Source organism: Equus caballus, chromosome 14 (assembly GCF_041296265.1).
Source record: "Equus caballus isolate H_3958 breed thoroughbred chromosome 14, TB-T2T, whole genome shotgun sequence".
In the NCBI taxonomy this organism is placed as follows: Eukaryota; Metazoa; Chordata; class Mammalia; order Perissodactyla; family Equidae; genus Equus; species Equus caballus.
Window position 1 is genome coordinate 54,159,025 of NC_091697.1, and position 22,576 is coordinate 54,181,600.

Consider the following 22,576-nt stretch of genomic DNA (forward strand, 5'->3'; position numbering starts at 1 on the left):
TTGTCATATAGGGCCTTTATTATGTTGAAGTACTTTCCTTCTGTACCCATTTTATTGAGAGTTTTTATTAAAAATGGATGTTTAATCTTATCAAATGCTTTTCCTGCATCTATTGAGATGATCATGTGATTTTTATTCTTCATTTTGTTAATGTGGTGTATCACAGTGATTGGCAGATGTTGAACCATCATCCCTGGAATAAATCCCACTTGATCATGGTGTATGATTCTTTTAATGTATTGTTTTATTATTCGATTTGCCAATATTTTGTTGAGGATTTTTGCATCTATATTCATCAGCAATATTGGCCTGTAATTTTCCTTTTTGTCTTGTTCTTGTCTGGTTTTGGTAACAGGGTATGTTGGCCTCAGAAAATGAGTTAGGAAGTGTCCTGTCCTCTTCAATTTTTTGGAATAGTTTGAGAAGGATAGGAATTAAATCTTCTTTGAGTGTTTGGTAGAATTTGCCGGAGAAGCCATCTGGTCCTGGACTTTTGTTTTTTGGGAGGTTTTTGACTACTGTTTCAATCTCTTGTGATTGGTCTATTCAGATTCTCTGTTTCTTCTTGATTCAGTTTTGAGAGGTTGTATGTTTCTAAGAATTTATCCATTTCTTCTAGGTTATCCAGTTTGTAGGCATTTAGCTTTTCATAGTATTCTCTTATAATCCTTTGTATTTCTGTGATGGCCATTGTAATTTCTCCTTTTTCATTTCTAATTTTATTTGAGTCTTCTCTCTTTTTTTCTTAGTGAGTCTGGATAAGAGTTTGTGAATTTTGTTTATCTTCTCAAAGAACCAGCTCTTAGTTTCATTGATCTTTTCTGTTATTTTTTTAGTCTTTATTTCATTTATTTCTGCTCTGATTTTTATTATTTCCTTCCTTCTACTGACTTTTGGCTTTGTTTGTTCTTCTCTTTCTAATTCTTTTAGGTATAGGGTAAGCTTGTTTATTTGAGATTTTTCTTGTTTGTTGAGGTAGGCCTGTGTTGTTGTAAATTTCCTTCTTAGTATTGCTTTTGCTACATCCTGTAAATTTTGGTGTGTTGTTTTCATTTTCATTTGTCTCTAGGTGTTTGATTTATCCATTGATCCACTGGTTGTTCAGGAGCATGTTGTTTGGTGTCCACATATTTGTGACTTTCCCAGCTTTTTTCTTATAGTTGATTTCTAGTTTTGTAGCATTGTGATCTGAAAAGATGCTTTATATGATTTCAGTTTTCTTAAGTTTATTGAGGCTTGCCTTGTTTCCCAACATATGGTCTATCTTTGAGAATGTTCTATGTGCGCTTGAGAAGAATGTGTATTCTGCTGTTTTTGGATGGCATGTTCTATATGTATCTGTTAAGTCCATCTGGTTTAGTGTTTCATTTAAGGCCACTGTTTCCTTGTTGACTTTTTGTCTGAATGACCTATTCATTGACATCAGTGGAGTGTTAAAGTCCCTTACTACTGTTGTTTTCTGTCACTTTCTTCCTTTAGGTCTGTTAATCTTTGCTTATATACTTTGGGGCTCCTGTGTTAGGTGCATATATATTAATAAGTGTATGTCTTCTTGGTGGAATGTCCCTTTTATCATTATATAATGCCCATCTTTGTCTCTCATTATCTTTTTTATTGTAAAGTCTGCTTTGTCTGATATAAGTGTGACTAAACCTGCTTTCTTTTGCTTGCCATTTGCCTGGAGTATCACCTTCCATCCTTCACTCTGAACCTATATTTGTCTTTAGAGCTGAGATGTGTTTCCTGGAGGCAGCCATATTGTTGGGTCTGCTTTTTAATTCATCTGCCACTCTGTGTCTTTCGATTGGTGAATTCAGTCCGTTTTCATTTAGAGTGATTATTGATATATGAGGGCTTAATATTGCCTTTTTGTCTTTTGTTTCCCAGTTCTGTATTTCTATTGTTTCCTTTCCCTTGTATTTCTGTCAAAAAGCAGCTACTTTCGAAAAATGTTATTTTGAGGAGTGGCCTTGTTTTACATGTTTCTGAATATTTTTAATGCCTGTCTGACTTAATAGAAGTCAGCTAGATTCTCATAAGTGCTTCTACATTCAATCTTTTGCTATAAGTTCTTTTGTTTTAAGAGTCTGAAGAAAATTTAGCCTCACAGAGATACATAGTTTGAAAGGGAAAAATACTTTAGTAGCTTTTTTCAGATAATTATGGACTGTCTTTCATACTAAACAAAACTGGACAAGTGGTAGTTTCTTAAGAAGAGTCTAAGAAGAATCAAACCTTTTGTTGATTTCAGAGGTAATCATCAAAAACATTAAAAAGTTTACATAGTTTGTACTAATGCACAGGACGTTTCTTTTAGATTTGTTAGGTATTTATTTTAAGGAGGAATAGAGATGGGATGGTGTCACTAAGCCCATTGGAAAATGGGGGAGCATTCTCATATTTCCTGAAGTTCATAATTGTTTTTTCAAATATATGTAATAGAGGAATCTGGTGAACTACATGACTCCTCTGTTACCTTGGTAGGAAGTTACCAACTTACACGTTTTGCAGCTGAGGAGAAAAGGCAGCAGCAGTTAGCTAGTGGGACCACAAGACCATCATCTTTGGAGGAAAGAATTCTAAAGAAGGAAAAGGAATGTGATAGTAGTAGCAGTACCTTTTATCTAATAGGGTAGCGAGAAATGCAGGGTCCCCATTATACACACACACACACACACACACACACACACACACACATACACACACACACGACTCGGGTTTTGAGGAAGATAAATTACTCTGTAAAAAGAGATGCCAACACGTATAGACTATTTATTATAAATAGTAGTTAAGGATGAGTATTTGACTAACTTGTAATTGAATATCCTAATTTAGATTGATAACTTCCTCTCATTTATGAGTGTTGTGAGCTCCATTAATACAGTGCTTCTTTTTGTCAGTCTGTAGGTATACTGTTAGAGCCATGCAGTGACCACGGTGATAGTGAAGATGGCTATCTTGAGAGGTAAGCATTTTCTCCTGTTGTTGTTAATTAATCATTTTGAGAATTGGAGTCCCTTACGAATTTTGGGATGAAATTTTTAGATGAATCTATCCTTTACAACATACATTTTAGATAATCTAAAAAACCAAGATTCTTGTTTTAATGGTAAGCATAAAACATATTAAATGTCCATAAATATTCAGAGAGGTTGCAGCTTCAGACAGACATTAGTTATAACTTGGAAAACATTTGGAGAGAAGAACACAACCTTCTTGGAGACAGTTTTTTCAGTTGATTTGTAGAACAATTGAGAATTTATTGATATTCTGAATATACCTTTCAGTGAGTTAGTTCATAGTCTTGGAACTATGGATAGTTAACTGAACGACTGTAACATATTTGCTTCAGCAAATACGTATAGGATGTTTTTCTTCCTCTTTGAATTCCTCTTTGGTGTCCCAGTACAGTCTTAGACAGTTGCTTATTTACCTTCTTGGCCAGCAGTAATGGGAGGGGGATACCTGAGGCAATGAGTATTTCAGCCAGATGTAGTCTTCACAGATAGATATTTTATAGATAGTGTCCCTTTGAACAGAAGCTTTCTGTAATAGTTTAAGTCACTGGCTAGGTTTTGGGTCTTGTTACTCTTTTTATGATTCTGGAAGATGTTGCCAAGAAGTATGTTATAATTTTCTTAGGAAAGATGATTTGATATTCTGAAAACACATCAGTAATGAAGTTGCAGACTAGATTGAAAATACTGAGAAATTCCACACAGCATTAGTAATTTGGCTATGGTCTGTTGGCAGTGGTAAACTTGCATTAATGCCCTTGTCTCTCTTAATTGTGGGTAGGAAACTTTTTCTCTGAGGGTAAGTAAATTCTTTGGAGCCATGTCTCTGGAGCATCCCCATACTCTGAAGGTCCACAGATTTCCTGCTTACAGCAGTTCCTTGTGCTTCCTTTCAGAAGGCAGGAATGATCCTCTTCCAGCCCAGGGAGTATTGGAGCTATGGGCTGAAGATATAAGATTAACAGCATTAACAGGCATCTCCAGAATGATGACATCTGGATTTGGTAGAACAATAAGGATCCTTTTAGTGAGGACTCAATCTTTTTGGAAAAAGCTCTTTTCTCTTCAACTTGTGTGTAGGTTAGCAAACTTGTTTTTAGATCCAAATTATTTCCTGGTTAGCTGGATTACATTTTGCATGTTTAACACTCGTTTCTCAAATTTAGGTGATTAGCTCTTTTAGTGTGTGAGGTAGAATTTAGCTCATCTCACCATTTGCTCCCACTCTAACCAGAGGAAGGCTTTTGAGCTTGCCAAGGAATTTAGTTTGTTTCTCATTCTCAGCAAGAATAAGGTAATTAGGGATATGAGGAGATGACTGCCATATTTAGATCAAGACCTGTCTTCTGAGTGCACACTCTTTTTATGGCAGGGTTCATAGCACTTGTGTGTATCCTTGTACATTACCACAGTATCTCTGGGGAGAAGAACTTTCCCACAATAGGCATATTGATAACCTACTATGATACTAGATGATCTGACTGGTCAAATAGGTAGAGATCATTTGTGACAGCTTGCTGTAACACTTTCTAAATAGGGATTAGTTTTTCTGGGGGATTAAAAGGTGAATTGAAATTTTTAAAAATGTTCTTTTTACTTGTTATCATTATGTTTTGAGGAAGGAGAGGTTTAGAAGTAGTAACCTTGTTTTGATTGTGATAGAACACAATATTTAAAATATAGAACATAGCTGTACCTTTAAAAATCCTCTTTAAAAGAAAAAACACGTCCCAGAGTGGGGAAGAATAGAGCTATTTGGTTAAAACTCATATTTATTTTACAAAATCTTTTCCATTATACATTCAGTCCTTTTGGTTTCCACTTACTGTAGATTTTATTTTTCCTTTTAAAATGTTCTTTTGAGGGGTGGTTGTCTGGGAGGGTGGTGAGTGTTAACTTAATTTTTCTAAACCTGAAGTGATTCTGTGGATCTTTTCAGTGGTGTGTGATTTTCAGATATAGGGCTCCAAAGAATGGCCTATGTTCTCTTGTCATTTTCTTCTCTCACACTGTAAATGCTAGCTCTGTGGAGAAGAGAGGAATCTAGGTAAGAAATATGCAATGATAGTAACCTATTTGTTCTTAAAAGACTAATTACTTTACTTATATTTTTAGGAAAGAATGTGTGTCATTTGGCAGTGGTAAACTGTCACATTTGATTCTGGTAAGAATTGCTTTTCTTTTCTGGTTCTTAAAAATTCGAGTAGATGTAATCTACCAATTATTATGTTAGGTTGAATAGGTTTAAAGGAAATTTAAATAGAGATACTCTTACCAAGTGTTTTACAATTGGGCAGCAATTTAATTTGCCATTTTTGGTTACAAGAAGCTTGGTTATCAAAACACTTTCCTGAATTTGGGATCCAAACTTTGTCTCCCAATAAGATATATTATAAAATTGCAAATTTATGTTTGAAAATAGTTTGGATGGTAGGAATGGGACAGTTGACTGTACAGGCTTAATAAACTAGTGAAGCAGAAGGATATATGCTGGTTATCTTTAAGCTGGGTGTGAAAAACTTCATGGTTGTGAAATGTATTTTTTATTTTAAAATACAGGAGTCTAGTAGCAAGATATGTGATTTGAATGCCAACACTGAATCAGAAGTGCCAGGAGCTCAAAGTGTTGGTGTTCAAGGGGAAGCAGCATGTGTCCAAATTCCACATTTAGATCTGAAGAATGTTTCTGATGGTGATAAATGGGAAGGTAATTTTACCCATACGCATTATTTCCCTGATAGTGTTATTTGTAACTGAAATTACCCAAAGCAGTAATGAGATTACTGCCCTTTTCTGGATAACATTTTTCATTTCAATTTTTCTGTTCTCTTTTTCATATAGGAAGAGCTAGTGAGTGCTTTTATTCAAATGCACTGATGAGATTATGGGGCAACTATCTTGTATGAACTAGAAGTTATTATTTGATACATTAGCTTTAAAGATGGATGTTAGATCTGATTAAAAAAATAAAACCACCCAGGATAGGCTTTTGTTAGTTGTTAAACCAGGTGCTATTGCCCAGTCTTTGAAAGTCCACTATGTTGGGGCTTGGGGGTCTCAGCACTTCTAAACAGAGGGCTTATATATAGCTACCTTTTCTTTATGATCTTCAGGAATACTTTTTTTTTTTAATGATCTTCAGTGGCATTTCTAAGCAAATATTGCCCCATATCCTTGTATCTCTGTATTAGGTTATGAAGATATGCAAGTAGGGTCCTAACAATGTTTACAAAGGAGAGAAGTTTAAATTTAAATTTTAAAAGCAAGCCACACGGAAATAAGTCTTTGTCAAAACTCAGCAAATGTATACTTCAGACTTGCATTTCATTGTATATAGGTTTTTCTTTTTTTTATCAAAAGGAGCAAAAACTAAATAAATATTGAGCTCCAGTGAGTGATTTGCATGCTGAAGTGTTTATGGGGAAGTATATTGATATGTCCAGTTCGCTTTGAAATCCATGTAAAAATAAGATGGCTAATGGAATGGATAAATGTTACAAAGCAAGTATAGTAAAATGTTAATGGTAGAATATAGGTGATTGGTACATAAAACGTTCACTGTAAAATTCTTTCAACTTTGCTGTATATTTGTAAACTTTCAAATAAAATATTGGCAGTGGGGGATGCAAGCAATAAATTTGGATCCAGGAGTCCTTTTGGATCATACACCTTCCTAGCTAAGGAGACAATGAGACAACTCAGGAGTCTTAAACAAAGTTACATATTTGTTTACTTGGATGAAGATCCCTTGGTTATCTCACCTTTGGCGAGTTAGCTGATGATGTACAGTGGCAATAACAAGAGTAATTGCAATACCAGTACCACGGACTCCTCTTGCTACCTCAAGTCCACTCACCTGATCACAGTTGGAGTGTTTTTATTTATTTGTTTTTAAGGTATAGCCAATTTTTAAAAAGCCCCAACGGAGTCATTGTCTGTGCCAATCTTTACTGCTGTCTCTCCGCCCACTCCTTTTTTTTTGGTCTAGATGTTTGGCATGCCCAGTGGCATATTATGTGTCTTAACTTACACTAAATCAGGAAATTGTCTTTCATTTGCTTTGTTTTGGGTTATTCAAGACGTTTGGAATTTATGAAGATGCGTCCCAGAGTTAGGGGATATTTTAGCATCCTGGTGGCAGTGAAGATCAAATGTCCCCTTTAGTTAATTATCCTGGCATAGTCACTGAAAAGGAGTGGTGGTCAACAGAGCATTCCAGGAGGCACAGTGGGAAAGGAGTCTCTGAAAGATAAGGCTGGGATTCTGACAAAGGACTTAAACTTCTTCCTCTTGGAAGATGCAGATAAGTAGCCCTGTGCAATCTTGGGCCTAGAGTCCTGATCCTACATGTTAAACACAGAAGAGGAGTTGTTTTCCGTTGTCTGAGGAGATGCGACATTCTCTGTCTAGCTTCAGTGTTCGGGAGGCTTCCCCAAAGAGAATCTAATGCTGGGCTCTCTTTTGTTTCCCTGTCAGAATCTACCCCTTACAGCTTGTGATAGGGAAAGGAGGTAACTATGGACTACTTGATCCTGATTTTCAGCACCTTATCTGCCCTGTTATCCACCTAGCTCAGCAGCTGTGACAAGTCCATGTAGGCCTCCTGCTGACTCTTCCAGGAATAGGAGTCAGTGATTTTCTGAGAGCCACGGTAGTAGACATCTGAGTGAACTTCTCAGCCACAAACCCTGCGTGTGCTTGGGAGAGTGGCTGTTAGCAGACCGTGTTGTTCCTTCCAACTTTGCTACAAGTATAAAGACTGATTTTCTACAACTAGCAGTTAGGATATTCTAAATAAAAGTTTTCCTTAAGAGACCAAATTACTTTAGACCCTGGATAATTTGGAATCAGAGATATACTTTGTTTGATGTGGCTCTTAATAGAGAAGTAGGGTGACTCCAAAAAGAGGACCACCTTACTCTTCCTAAGTATATGGGTTTTGTTTTTTTTGAATTGCTGAAAGGATAGTCAGGAAACTGCAGTTAGCAAGCAGGTAGCACATGTCTACCACCAGAATGAATTTGTAGCAGCCTTTTAAGTCTTGGCTTTTAATGGAAGTGGACAACATCTTTCCTTCAGATTCTTTCCTTTAACTCTTGAAAGAAATACACTAGGATCTTTTCAAAGAGTAAACTAAGGGAGATATTTATCTGTCAAATCCATTATACTGAAAAGCTTCAAACAGTACCTGATTAAGAGTTTCCATTTCTTCAGTTTTATGTTTGAGTTTTAATAAAACAGCACTACTTTGATTTTTTGCCTTGCTTGCTGAAATGGAAATGTATGTTTGTGTTTGTTTTTAAAGTTTGGTTAGTAGTAATTGCTTTGAATAAAGTTTTTGAGCAGAATGACTAAACTGGTTTTAGGGAAATGTTTTTGGTATCTTTGGCTTTGTGTTAGTTATGTGTATGGTTTGTTCTGACTGTGCTGTGTGTTCACTTTAGTATTTTTTGCCATTTTTTCCATTTTATTAGCGTCATGCCCTATCACTTTTCCCCTCATTGATTTCAAAACAATGCATCTGCAGAGAGATGGGGAGGGTAAGTATGGTTCACCATAGTTTAGTTTTTTTGCCTTTTTATGGTTCACTTTGTTTGCCTTTTTATTAGCCCTTCTCCTGCTGTCCCCATATATTAGGAAAACTGTTTTGGGTTAAAAATGATACCCAGAAAAAACTGTTTTTGTTACCTCTCTCTTTTCTTAACATAGGAGATTTCTCATAAAATGTTTATTACCAGTTACTTATTGCTGGGAAGCAGGTACAAGGGTTGCTTTGAAAATCACTTTATCGTTGGGTTTATAGTGGGATTGCACGCTTTGTACCCAGTTTTTAGTTATCAGATTGATCTGGGCTTTAAAAACTAACTAAATTATGTTCTTATTACCCTGAAAAAAATTCAGTGCTTTAAATTGCTAATGCATAAAGTTAAACTAAATTACTAAAGTAGCAATCTTTAGCTATAGTGTGAATAAAAAACATCATTCTTGATTTTTGACACTGTCAAGCCATCTTTGCATCCAAAAATACTTAAAAAACTTATTTTTGCTAGTCTTGATAGTCATAGCATCAAAGTTTTAAATTGTAGTTATAAAGTTAATGTATAGATGGAAAAGTTTTACCCCTCTTCCTGGACTCCAGCGATACTTGAAGTTATTTTGTTTTTGGAGTATATTTGTGGATTGTGTGTTTATCTGTATGTGTTCTGTATGTAATCAAACCTTATATGTGTGGAGATATCAAATATATCAACATAGTTTCATTTGAGAACATACAAGATAACGCCAATAAAATAGATGTACGTAAGAAGGACTAGTGTGGCCAGCCCTCGTGGCCTAGTGGTTAAGTTCAATGCATTCTGCTTTGCCAGCCCAGGTTCAGTTCCTGGGTGTGGGCCTATACCACTCATCTATCAGTGGCCATGCTGTGGTGGCGGCTCACATACAAAAAGAGGAAGATTGGTAGCAGATGTTAACTCAGGGTGAATCTTCCTCAGCAGGAGAAAAAAAAAAAGACTAGTACTATTACATTTTGTCTTGATAGTACTGTTGGGTGTTTAATTATTAAAATATATATTATACACAGGAGTCCTGTAACAGAAAATAACCACCACAGTTTAATGTTAGAGACCAGGTGCTGTCAGGTGAGTTAGCTGCTCATTTGGAAATGTTATAATTCTTTTAGATTCTAGAGAACTCCATTTGGTGAGTGTTCTGTATAGCATGGGGTATAGCTTCCACTTGTTCTTAACATAGCCCCTTGACAGTGAGGGATAATTTATCCACCTGGCAGCATTTGGCTAAGTTAAATTCCCAGCTAAGGACTATTGAGTGTTTATTGTTTCTAAGTGAAGATTTTCCCCTACTTGAAAAATAACATTTAATATAATTTTAAAGAGCTTGACAGTGTTCTTTCTTGCTTTGTGACTGAGTTCAGAAATTTAACGTATAACTCCTTATGTGAAAATAGAACCCTGGGCTAAAAAATGAAGCTCAGACAATTTTAAACTATAGTAGGCTTTATGAAGATCCTAGTATCCCTTTTTTTTTTAAAAAAAAATATGTAATATATATTATCTGTTCCACTACATAATGACAAGATTTAAAGACCATCTAGCTGATATTGTGTGACTTTTTTTCCGTCTGGAACCAAGAGACCCATGGTACTATGCTTTGTGTTTGTTTGCAGAGCCATTTCCTGCTTTTAAGTCTTGGCAGGAAGACTCTGAGTCTGGAGAAGCTCAGCTCTCTCCACAAGCTGGAAGAATGAATCATCACCCCCTAGAAGAGGACTGTCCTCCAATATTATCACACCGTAGCTTAGATTTTGGGCAAAGCCAGCGTTTCCTACATGATCCAGAAATGCTGGAATCCTCATCTAAAGCACTTTCTTTTGCTAGGTATGTAATTTTTATGTACTTATGAGAAGTGATTCCTATTATGTACCCAGGTCCTTTAAGAGATTGTGTCCTGTAGATCTGCAGCTCAAAGCTTTCTCCTCTATTTCCTGAAGCATGTTTTTGTAATTTTTTATTTTTTGGGCCCCTAAATTCTGCATTCAGTGAGGTGCAGTGTTGGGGATTTGCTCCCTAAAAGACATTTCCTCACCATGTATTTATTCATTTATTCATTCATGACTGAAATCCGGAACTCTGGAAGGGAAGCAGCAGGTGGAGCTCACCAGTCCCTGATGCTTTTATTGTTAAAACTTTAAATTAAATTTATTGACTGTCAAACCTTTCCTTTGCGGTTTGAACATCTAAAGAGCTCTGAGCTGCTAGATATCTTTGTTTCTTTTCTGCCTTTTCCCAAACAACTTTTGAATGATTCCAGATTGTTTTTATCACGACTTGTGTTAGCTAATTCTGTGGTTTGTGAAGCAATAGTGTAAGTTCCTTTTTACTACCTGTCCTTTAGTGTTTGGGACTTTTGGTAATAATATCATGTTATATCAGGGCAGTAAGAGATATAGTATTGATAACTTGAAAATTTAACTAACACACAGTGTTTGCCTCTTGTTTTAATTCAGGATTCGAAGATCATCCTTTAGTTCAAAAGATGAAAAAAGAGAAGACAGAACACCATATCAATTGGTCAAGAAACTTCAGAAAAAAATCAGACAATTCGAGGAACAGTTTGAAAGGGAAAGAAATAGCAAAGTAAGTTTGCAGCATTGCCCAGCGTGAGGTGGATCTGTTAGAACTGTGAAGAGGTCCTTTGGAGAGCATTAGTCCATCTCTTTCCTGGGAGCGATAAGGAATCTGAGATGCCCAGAGAAACAGTGATCGTATGGGTCTGAGATTGTGTAGATCCATAGCCTCCTGATTTCCAGGCCAGTATTCTTGCCATTGCACTACTGCATCTTTACACTTCCATTGTAAAACAGCTTGTAGAATTTTTAAAGCAAGTACTTTACATTGACAAATGATGTTAATTCTGTTTCTGCTCCCTCAAAACCTGCAAGTACAAGGGTGTGGGGAAAAGAGAGAGAGATTTAATAATTAGAACATGTAACGTGGAAAGAGTCCTATACTTGGAGTCAGAAGACTCATCTTCAGATATGGCTTCAGCCAGTTGCTAGAGCCTGCTCTGAGAGCTTTACTTAATATCCTGCTCTATCTACTTAAAATAAGGTAAGATGAAATGAAGATCAAGTGAAATCTCTGCTGTAGGAGTTGTAAATATTATTTAGGAATAAATTAATAACAATTGCTTACCACAAAGGTGTCAGTGATTCTGTTCCTTAATTTCTCAGCCCTCGTACAGTGATATTGCAGCCAATCCAAAGGTATTAAAATGGATGACAGAGCTTACCAAACTGCGGAAGCAAATTAAAGGTATAGAATGTGCCATTTTTGTAATGTATTTGTGTTAAAAAATATTCTTTATAATAATGTCCTTGAGAATTATAGTTATAATTTTTGATAGTTGTAAAAAAAAAGTTTCCTTTTGTTCTTTCTTAGTTATGGTCCAGGTTGCGGTACTGTATTATATTCTTCCAAATGTCTTTCCTGTGTTTTTATTAGTAATACTCTTTTGAAAGATGCCCTAGATTGTATATTAATAGGTGATAAAAGTTTATCTGAAATATATTTAATATATTAAGCAGTTTTCATTTTTGATAGGTATTTCATCTAAGACTAAGAATATCTGATCATAATGAACTATTTATATTACAAAGACTAAATTATAAGTGTTCTTGAATCAAAACCCAGGTCTCGTGTTACTGTCAGCCCAGTACAGCAGTTGCTAAGGCATATCTACCTTGTGAGTGTTTAGTGAGCATGCTTTGTAATAACTATTGATAACGTAAAAAATTATCTTTACCAAGTACTGTGGATTTATAATCTGGAGCATCACATTCTGGTTTATTCATTTGAATTTATTCAACAAATTTTTAGTATCTTTAAGTACCAAGTACTTGTAGACATCTGAGACTGTAACAGTGAACAAGAAGACAGTGTCCCTATTGTCACTGAGTTGATAATCTGTGGTTAAGATAAGGTCTTTTACCTCTTCTTTAGAATTTTCCCCTACAATTCTGTTAAGCATTTTCTTCTTTAATGCCAGTTTCTAGCCATTGGTGAAAAGCATTACCTTGTGTGTATTACTAGTGGGTGTTATTAAATTGACTAGCAGTAGGCTGATTTCCCAATTTTCTCCCACTCTTACTGTCCTACAGTCCATTCTCTACATAGCAGCCAGAATTATCTTTTAAAAAACTATGTTACTATCTTTTTCAAAGCCCTTCCGTGAGCTTCTCTTTCCACTTAGAATAAAGTCCAAACTCCCTATCATGGCTTTCAAGGCCTTGCATACTCTGCCCTTAGCCCATTTTAATCATTTTCTTCTCATTTTCTATTCCTTAAACATGCTACGCTTTAGGGCCTTTGCACGAGCTCTTGCCTCACTGGGGAGTAATGCTCTTCTCCTAAATCCCCTAAATCTTTTATGCTAGGTTAACTCCTTATTCCTTGTTACGTCACCATCTCAGAAAGGCCACCTTTGTCAGTCCCATCCAACGTAGTTGCTCTTCCACAAAGCATGTTCCTTCTAGCACTGTGACACCATCCTATTTTATCTTCTTTATAGCACTTAGCACTCTTTGAAATTATTTTATGAATCTGATTGCTTGTGTTTGTTTTTACTTTTCTGAATATATGCTCCATGAAAACAGGGACCATGTTTGTTTGTTTACTACTGTGTCTCCAGTGTTTGACTTTATAGTAGGCATTCTATGAATATTGGTTGAAAGAATGAATATCAGAGGTCTCTTGCTATATATATATATATATATATATATATATATATATATATGTAAAATATATAAAATTTAAGTTTAAATATTTCATGTGATCTTGAAATATCTGAGCCTGTGTGCTCTTAATACGTGCTTTCCTGTTGTATAGTATATCTTGCTTACTCTTTTGACCTAGTTGCATTGTAACTAAAATCAATGTTACTGATCTGTCCTCTTGGTTCTGAAATGTAGATGCAAAACACAAAACCTCTGATGGAGAATTTGTACCTCAGACACGTCCACGTAGTAACACTCTTCCAAAAAGCTTTGGCTCTTCTCTAGACCATGAAGATGAAGAGAATGAAGATGAATCCAGGGTCATTCAGAAGGAGAAGAAGCCATCCAAGGAAGCAACACTTGAACTTATTCTGAAAAGACTGAAAGAAAAACGGGTTGAGAGATGTCTTCCAGAAGATATCAAAGTAATTTTGGGGTTGTTATTTTTGCCCAGACTAGCTTTTAGAGTCTCTGAAACCAAATAACTACACAATGGCATAGAGATGTCTAGGTAGTCTGACTGGCCTGAGTCTGTTCCCCAAACTTGCAGATATAGAAACATGTTTTTATCAGCATGCCAGAAGTGCTCCATCATTCAGGGACTGAATAATAAAACTAAAAGACTAGAATGCCAATCTCTTCGTTTGTTTTGGAGGCACTTGGCAAGATGAATATGTAAAGAACATGAAACATACCTGAATTTGAATCCTCGCCTTGTATCTTAATAGTTATATGTATTGAGCTCTTAGCTTCTGCCAGGCCCTGACTGGTTATATTATGTGCATTCTGCCACTGAGTCCTGTCAATAGCTCTCACTTACATGGATGTGATTATGTCTATTAAAATACTAACATAGTATAGTTGTTATTGAGGATTAAATGAATGAATTCTTTTTGAAGAACTGTCACTCAGTAAAGCCATGCCTAGGGCAGTCCTGGTCAAACCATTTGGCAACCCAAATCATGTATCAGATGAGTTTTGCTGGGAGAATACAGAGGTGGATGGTCTCAGGTGAACTTTTGTCCAGGCAGTGATGAGTCCTGATGTGCATTCCTATCCTGACAACAGAGTACACCTCTCTTACCATCTAAATAGAGTCTTACTCTCCTTTGAGCAGAGCTGGATTAGAAATTCTAATTCCTCCACTCCCCAATTTATCTTGTTTTTTTTTTTATTTGATGTTAGACCAACCTCCTGTCCTCCCCTTTTCCTATAAATGATTTTGATTGAATTAGCTTTATTCAGATTCATTATCCTAGGTTTAAGGTTCAGGCTTAAGGCTGAAATCACAATGTTTTACAGAGTCTACACCCAGCTATCCTCTACTGAACATACGTAAATAAAGTGATATTGTTAAAGGAAGATACTATTCATTGAATTTTTTTTTTTTTACCTCTAATTTCACTCTGGTGAGAAACAAGGTAGTATTGTCTAGTCCTGGGAATAAATAGAGAGTTCATTTGGTCTAGTGTTATAGGGTAATCTGTGGAACATTAGTTCATTGGGATGTTAAAAAGTGGTCCTATGGAACAAAGTGGGGAAGGTTCTATGGGCACATAAATTTGGGGTGTCCTGCCTACTCTATCCTTTAGAGTACTAAAAGGTATGAGACAAGTCTTGCAGTGTAAAGACACTGTCAGATGAAGGGAAACTGAGGTCATAGAGTAGAAGTCTAAAGTCACATATTGACACTGTTGAGCTTTTTCCAGGGTCTTTCTACTATACTTCTGCTAGACTTTCTTAATAGTTTAGGAGAAATATTGGATTATAAGACCTGTGCTGTGTATGCATGTGTGTGTGTGTCTGTCCACACACACAAAACTTCAGTTATAATGTCAATAAAAGACCATGTGCAAAATTAAATAAAATAATAGGCATTTATCTATGCTTATTGTGTGCTAGGTAGGCGCTATTGTAAATGATTGTACAACATAAATTAACTCATTTAGTCCTTGTTAGAGCCCTATGAGGTAGAGTGAAGTATCCCCATTTTACAGATTAGGATATTGAACAAAAAAGAGGTTAAGTAACTCACCCAAGGTCGCTAAGCCAGTATTCACAACTTGTTCAGATAAAATATAAATCAAGCCACCAAAGGGGATTGGTACCTACTTATTAGAAAACCAGCTTCTACAGGAGACTGAAAAATATTACTTGCAAATCTGTAAGCAACCTATGTATTCTTAGCTTAGGCTAGAATGGTGATGGGCTGCCCTTTCAACCTAATTATTTACATTGTAGGGGTGAGGAGAATAATGATGGTGCCAATAGAAGTTTTTTTTTTTTTTTTTTTTTTAATTCTAGAAAATGACAAAAGATCATTTGGTAGAAGAGAAAACTTCTCTCCAGAAAAGTCTTCTTTACTATGAAAGTCAACATGGAAGGCCGGTAATGTCTCTCTTGCTAAAAAAGATTTGATTTTCTATCTTAAAAAAGAGCATGGATCACTTTTGTAGCCTACAGTCTTCAGAGCTGTTTTATAGAGCATTGTGTCCTACATTTTGGAGATTGCCTGCTTATTTAAAATGGCTTTTTAAAAATTGGAGGGAAAGTCATTGCTTACTGTTTTGGACATTTTAGATTTCTGATGACTAGGTAATTTCCATTTTTCTTGCTTCAGGTGACCAGGGAAGAAAGGCACATTGTTAAACCTCTCTATGATAGATATAGACTTGTAAAACAGATGCTGACAAGAGCTAGCATCACTCCTGTCCTTGTAAGTAAAACACACAAATATTTATCTAGTTCCTTTTACCAAGATCTACCCTTTAAAAGAAAATTATTATGGTGGTACATTGGAGAGATAAACAGCCAAGGTAGCAAGAATTGTATATGTAAGGTGAGGTTACTCCTTTTAAAAGAATAGGAAAGTAATAGTAAGTGCCTACTACTGTCTCCCAGGCTGTTTTGTTTTGTTTTGGTTTTTTTGCTGAGGAAGAATTGCCCTGAGCTAACTTCTGTGCCAGTCTTCCTCTATTTTGCATGTGGGTGGTCGCCACAGCATGGCCACCACTCAGAGGTGTAGGTCTGCACCTGGGAACTGAACCTGGGCCGTTGAAGCAGACAGCACCAAACTTAACCACTAGGCCATGGGGCTGGCCTGTCCCAGGCATTTTTGTAAGCATTTTTATGTATGATTATGTCATTAAATTCTGACAAGTTAAGTCACAACACATAGCAGATGATAGCCTCATTTCACAGTTGATGAAACTGAGGCTCAGGAGTGATGTACCCAGGGTCACCTACTTTGTGGAATTAAAAAACTCATATTTCAGACCCTCACCTAGTTTCTTTCCGTTTAAATTCACATCTTTGAAAAATATATCAGTTTTGTGATGGCTGTCACTATGGTGTGCTCTTAATTGCACAATACTATAAACTGATTTTTTTTCAAGTTCATTTTTAATGAAAGAATCTATTAAAATAATGCTTATTCATATTGGTGTACATTTTTAGAGAAAAATGGAGACTCTATACTTAGGTGCAAGTTAAGTACTTTCCCCAAATTAACCATTAGATAGTATGGCTCTAGATTTCTCTGAGGCTCAAATAGAAAACAGAATGTAGCCCATTCTGCATCATCCTAGGAATTAATTCACTGGAGCTTATGGTTTGGTTAGGCTTCCAGGCCATTTCTGTGTCAGCAGCCACTTGCATAGGGGTTTCCTGCAGGCTCTGTCTGCCTCACTGCTCATTATTACAAGGTTCACATTGGCCTTCAGAGCTCTTTCTAGTCAGCCCTCAGACAAATGGATTATGTTTTAATTGGCCATTTTTTCAGTTGGTCCTCTCAACACTGTCTTGTTTAATCAGTTTTCTTTAAACAAGGAATCCTGTATGGGTTATTCTTTACACATAAGACAGTTTATTTAATACAGATTTTATCCTTTGATTAGAAGGTATTTTTGTGTGTCACTGACATTTTCACAATTCCATAGTAGTATAAATAGTCTTTGAATTTCTTTGTGAAAGCGATTTTAGAATTCTACAGGTTTATGTTTAAAAACTGAGTCTATAGGAAGCATTTGTAGATCTTATGGACTCCTAGATGTGATTATCATAAAGAGAAATTTGAAGTCTGAAAGTTAAGCCAAGACAATTCAATAGGAAAGAATAGTGTTTTCAACAAATGGTGCTGGGACGACTGGATATCTACATGCAAAAAAAGGATGAATTTAGACCCTTACCCCACACAAAATTTAACTCAAAATGGATCATAGACCTAAATGTAAGAGCTAAAACTATAAAACTCTCAGGAAATAGAAGAATAAACCTTTGTGACTTTGGACTAGGCAATGTTTTCTTGGCTGTGACACCAAAAACACAGTGACAAAAGAAAAAATAAATTGGACTTTATCAAAATTAAGAAATTTTATGCATGAAAGGACACTTAAGAAAGTGAAAAGACAACCCACAGGATGGGAGAAAATGTTTGCAAATCATATGTCTGATAAGGACTTGTATCCAGGATATATAACAAATGATTACAATCTAATAATAAAAAGATGAATAACCCTATTGAAAAATGGGCAAAGAATTTGAATAGACATTTCTGTAGAGAAGATATATAAATAGCCATTAAGCACATGAAAAGATGTTCAGTATCATTAGTCATTAGGAAATGCAAATGAAAACCACATTCAGATACCACTTTACACCTAGTAGTATGTCTATAATCAAAAAGACAGATAACAACAGTGTTGGCGAGGACGTGGAGAAATTGGAACCCTACACACTGCTGCTGGGAATGTAAAATGGTGTAGCCACTTTGAAAAACAGGTTGGCACTTCCTTGAAACATTAAACATAGAGTTACCATATCACCCAGCAATTCTCCCAGGGATGCCCAAGAGAATTGAAAGTCTATGTCTACACAGAAACTTGTACACAAATGTTCATAGCACCATTACTCATAATAGCCAAAATGTAGATACAACCCAACTGTCCAGCAACTGATGGATAAACAGAATGTGGTATATCCATATAATGGAATATTATTCAGCCATAACAAAGAGTGAAGTACTGATACGTGCTACAACATGGATGAACCTTGAAAACATGCTAAGTGAAAGAGGCCAAACACAAAAGGCCACATACTGTATGATTCCATTTATATGAAATATCTAGAATAGGCTAGCCCATAGAGATAGAAAGTAGATAGATTAGTGTTTGCAGAGGGCTAGGGTGAGAGGGCAAATGAGTAATAGCTAATGAATACAGGATTTCTTTTTGGGGTGATAAAATTTTTGGAATTAGGTAGCAGTGATGGTTGCACAACTGTGTGATTATACTAAATACCACTAATTGTACGCTTTAAAGAGTGAATTTTGTGGTATGTGAATTACATTTCAGTGAAGCTTTTTCTTTTCTTTTTCTTTTTTTTGGTGAGGAAGATTGGCCCTGATCTAACATTTGTTGCCAATCTTCCTCTTTTTGCTTGAGGAAGATGTGCCCTGAGTTAACATTGTGCCAGTCTTCCTCCATTTGTTTGTATGTGGGATACTGCCACAGCATGGCTTGACAAGTCGTGTGTAGGTCCACACCCAGGATCTGAACCCGCAAAGCCTGGGCCACTGAAGCAGAGCATGCGAACTTAACCACCATGCCACTGGGTTGGCCCCCAAAGCTCTGTTTTTTGTTTTTTTGTTCCCTCATTTTATTTTATTTTTTATTAAGATTATGATAGATTACAACCTTGTGAGATTTCAGTTGTACATTATTGTTAGTCATGTTGTGGGTACACCACTTCACCCTTTGTGCCCTCCCCCCACCACCCCCCCCCCCTTTTCCCTGGTAACCACCGATCAGTTCTCCTTGTCTATATGTTAACTTCCACCTATAAGTGAAGTCATATAGAGTTTGTCTTTCTCTGTCTGGCTTTTTTCGCTTAACATAATACCCTCAAGGGCCATCCATGTTGATGTGAATGGAACAATTTGGTCCTTTTTTATGGCTGAGTAGTATTCCATTGTGTATATATACCATATCTTCTTTATCCATTCATCAGTTTCTGGGCATTTAGGTTGGTTCCATGTCTTGGCTATTGTAAATAATGCTGCGATGAACATAGGGGTGCATGGGACTCTTGGGATTGTGGATTTCAGGTTCTTAGGATAGATACCCAGTAGTGGGATGGCTGGGTCATAGGGTATTTCTATTTTTAACTTTTTGAGAAATCTCCATACTGTTTTCCATAGTGGCTGCACTAGTTTGCATTCCCACCAACAGTGTATGAGGGTTCCTTTTTCTCCACAACCTCTCCAACATTTGTCACTCTTGGTTTTGGATATTTTTGCCAATCTAACGGGTGTAAGGTGATATCTTAGTGTAGTTTTGATTTGCATTTCCCTGATGATTAGTGATGATGAGCATCTTTTCATGTGTCTATTGGCCATCCTTATATCTTCTTTGGAGAAATGTCTGTTCATGTCCTCTGCCCATTTTTTGATCGGGTTGTTTGTTTTTTTGTTGTTAAGCTGTGTGAGTTCTTTGTATATTATGGAGATTAATCCTTTGTCGGATAAGTAGCTTGTAAATATTTTTTCCCAATTAGTGGGCTGTTTTTTTGTTTCAATCCTGTTTTCCCTTGCCTTGAAGAAACTCTTTAGTCTGATGAAGTCCCATTTGTTTATTCTTTCTATTGTTTCCCTCATCTGAGGAGTTATAGTGTCCGAAAAGATTCTTTTGAAACTGATGTCAAAGAGTGTACTGCCTATATTCTCTTCTAGAAAACTTATTGTTTCAGGCCTAATATTTAGGTCTTTGATCCATTTTGAGTTTATTTTTGTGAATGGTGAAAAAGAATGGTCAATGTTCATTCTTTTACATGTGGCTGTCCAGTTTTCCCAGCACCATTTGTTGAAGAGACTTTCTTTTCTCCATTGTAGGCCTGCAGCTCCTTTGTCAAAGATTAGCTGTCCATAGATGTGTGGTTTTATTTCTGGGCTTTCAATTCTGTTCCACTGATCTGTGCACCTGTTTTTGTATCAGTACCATGCTGTTTTGATCACTGTAGCTTTGTAGTATGTTTTGAAATCGGGGATTGTGATGCCTCCGGCTTTGTTTTTCTTACTCAGGATTGCTTTAGCAATTCGGGGTCTTTTGTTGCCCCATATGAATTTTAGGATTCTTTGTTCAATTTCTGTAAAGAATGTCATTGGGATTCTGATTGGGATAGCGTTGAACCTGTAGATTGCTTTAGGTAGTATGGACATTTTAACTATGTTTATTCTTCCAATCCATGTGCATGGAATGTCTTTCCATCTCTTTATGTCATCATCAGTTTCTTTCAAGAAAGTCTTGTAGTTTTCATTGTATAAATCTTTCACTTCCTTGGTTAAATTTATCCCAAGGTATTTTATTCTTTTCATTGCGATTGTGAACGGGATTGAGTTCTTGAGTTCTTTTTCTGTTAGTTCATTGTTAGTGTATAGAAATGCTACTGATTTATGTATGTTGATTTTATACCCTGCAACTTTGCTATAGCTGTTGATTGTTTCTAATAGTTTTCCTAAGGATTCTTTGGGGTTTTCTATATATAAGATGATGTCGTCTGCAAACAGCAAGAGTTTTACTTCTTCATTGCCTATTTGGATTCCTTTTATTTCTTTTTCCTGCCGAATTGCTCTGGCCAACACCTCCAGTACTATGTTGAATAGGAGTGGTGAAAGTGGGCACCCTTGTCTTGTTCCTGTTCTCAGAGGGATGGCTTTCAGTTTTTGTCCATTGAGTATGATGTTGGCTGTGGGTTTGTCATATATGGCCTTTATTATGTTGAGGTACTTTCCTTCTATACCCATTTTATTGAGGGTTTTTATTATAAATGGATGTTGGATCTTGTCGAATGCTTTCTCTGCATCTATTGAGATGATCATGTGGTTTTTGTTTCTCATTTTGTTAATGTAGTGTATCACGTTGATTGACTTGCGGATGTTGAACCATCCCTGTGTCCCTGGTATAAATCCCACTTGATCATGGTGTATAATCTTTTTGATGTATTGCTGTATTCGGTTTGCCAGAATTTTGTTGAGGATTTTTGCATCTATGTTCATCAGTGATATCGGCCTGTAGTTCTCCTTTTTTGTGTTGTCCTTGTCAGGTTTGGGGATCAGAGTGATGTTGGCTTCATAGAATGTGTTAGGGAGTGCTCCATCTTCCTCAATTTTCTGGAATAGTTTGAGAAGGATAGGTATTAAATCTTCTTTGAATGTTTGGTAGAATTCTCCAGAGAAGCTGTCTGGTCCTGGACTCTTATTTTTGGGGAGGTTTTTGGTTACTGTTTCTATTTCTTTACTTGTGATTGGCCTATTCAGATTCTCCATTTCTTCCTGGTTCGGTTTGGGGAAGTTGTAAGAGTCTAGGAATTTGTCCATTTCTTCTAGGTTGTTCAATTTGTTGGCATATAGTTTTTCATAGTATTCTCTTATGATCCCTTGTATTTCTTTGGTATCTGTTGTGATTTCACCTCTCTCATTCCCAATTTTATTTATTTGAGATTTCTCTCTTCTTTTCTTAGTGAGTCTGGCTAAGGATTTGTCGATTTTGTTAATTTTTTCGAAGAACCAACTCTTTGTTTCATTGATCCTTTCTACTGTCTTTTTTGTATCAATATCGTTTATTTCTGCTCTTATTTTTATTATTTTCCTCCTTCTACTGACTCTGGGCTTTGTTTGTTCTTCTTTTCCTAATTCTGTTAGGTGTCGTTTGAGGTTGCTTATGTGAGCTTTTCCTTGTTTAGTGAGGTGAGCCTGTATTGCAATGAATTTCCCTCTTAGGACTGCCTTTGCTGCATCCCAAATGATTTGGTATGACGTGTTCTCATTTTCATTTGTCTCCAGATAATATTTGATTTCTTCTTTAATTTCTTCTATAATCCATTGTTTGTTCAGTAGTGTGTTGTTTAGTCTCCACATTTTTGCACCTTTCTCTGCTTTATTCTTGTAGTTGATTTCTAGTTTCATAGCATTATGATCAGAAAAGATGCTTGATATTATTTCAGTTCTCTTGTATTTATTGATGCTTGCTTTGTTTCCCAAAATATGGTCTATCCTTGAGAATGTTCCATGCGCACTTGAGAATAATGTGTAACCTGCTGTTTTTGGATGAAGTGTTCTATATATATCTATTAAGTCCATCTGGGCTAATTTTTCATTTAGTTCTATAATTTCCTTGTTGATTTTCTGTCTGGATGTTCTATCCATTGGTGTTAATGGGGTGTTGAGGTCCCATACTATTATTGTGTTGTTGTTGATGTCTTCTTTTAGTTC

The 22,576-nt window shown here is 36.2% G+C and overlaps 1 protein-coding gene across 50 annotated transcripts in view; it reads left to right on the forward strand.

Annotated features, from left to right (window-relative positions):
* FAM13B (family with sequence similarity 13 member B) overlaps nucleotides 1-22,576 on the forward strand; it is a 115,438-nt gene that overhangs the window by 84,053 nt on the left and 8,809 nt on the right. For 12 of the 50 annotated variants that reach the window (XM_070234228.1, XM_023617636.2, XM_070234229.1 and 9 more), the window contains 10 exons: nucleotides 2,901-2,965; nucleotides 5,133-5,181; nucleotides 5,577-5,724; nucleotides 8,492-8,557; nucleotides 10,204-10,414; nucleotides 11,044-11,173; nucleotides 11,770-11,851; nucleotides 13,507-13,736; nucleotides 15,616-15,699; nucleotides 15,932-16,027. In XM_070234228.1, the coding sequence (XP_070090329.1) occupies nucleotides 2,901-2,965; nucleotides 5,133-5,181; nucleotides 5,577-5,724; nucleotides 8,492-8,557; nucleotides 10,204-10,414; nucleotides 11,044-11,173; nucleotides 11,770-11,851; nucleotides 13,507-13,736; nucleotides 15,616-15,699; nucleotides 15,932-16,027 (1,161 nt within the window). The remainder of the gene's footprint in view (nucleotides 1-2,900; nucleotides 2,966-5,132; nucleotides 5,182-5,576; nucleotides 5,725-8,491; nucleotides 8,558-10,203; nucleotides 10,415-11,043; nucleotides 11,174-11,769; nucleotides 11,852-13,506; nucleotides 13,737-15,615; nucleotides 15,700-15,931; nucleotides 16,028-22,576) is intronic. The other 38 variants (XM_070234234.1, XM_070234226.1, XM_070234227.1 and 35 more) reach the window with 5 other exon arrangements.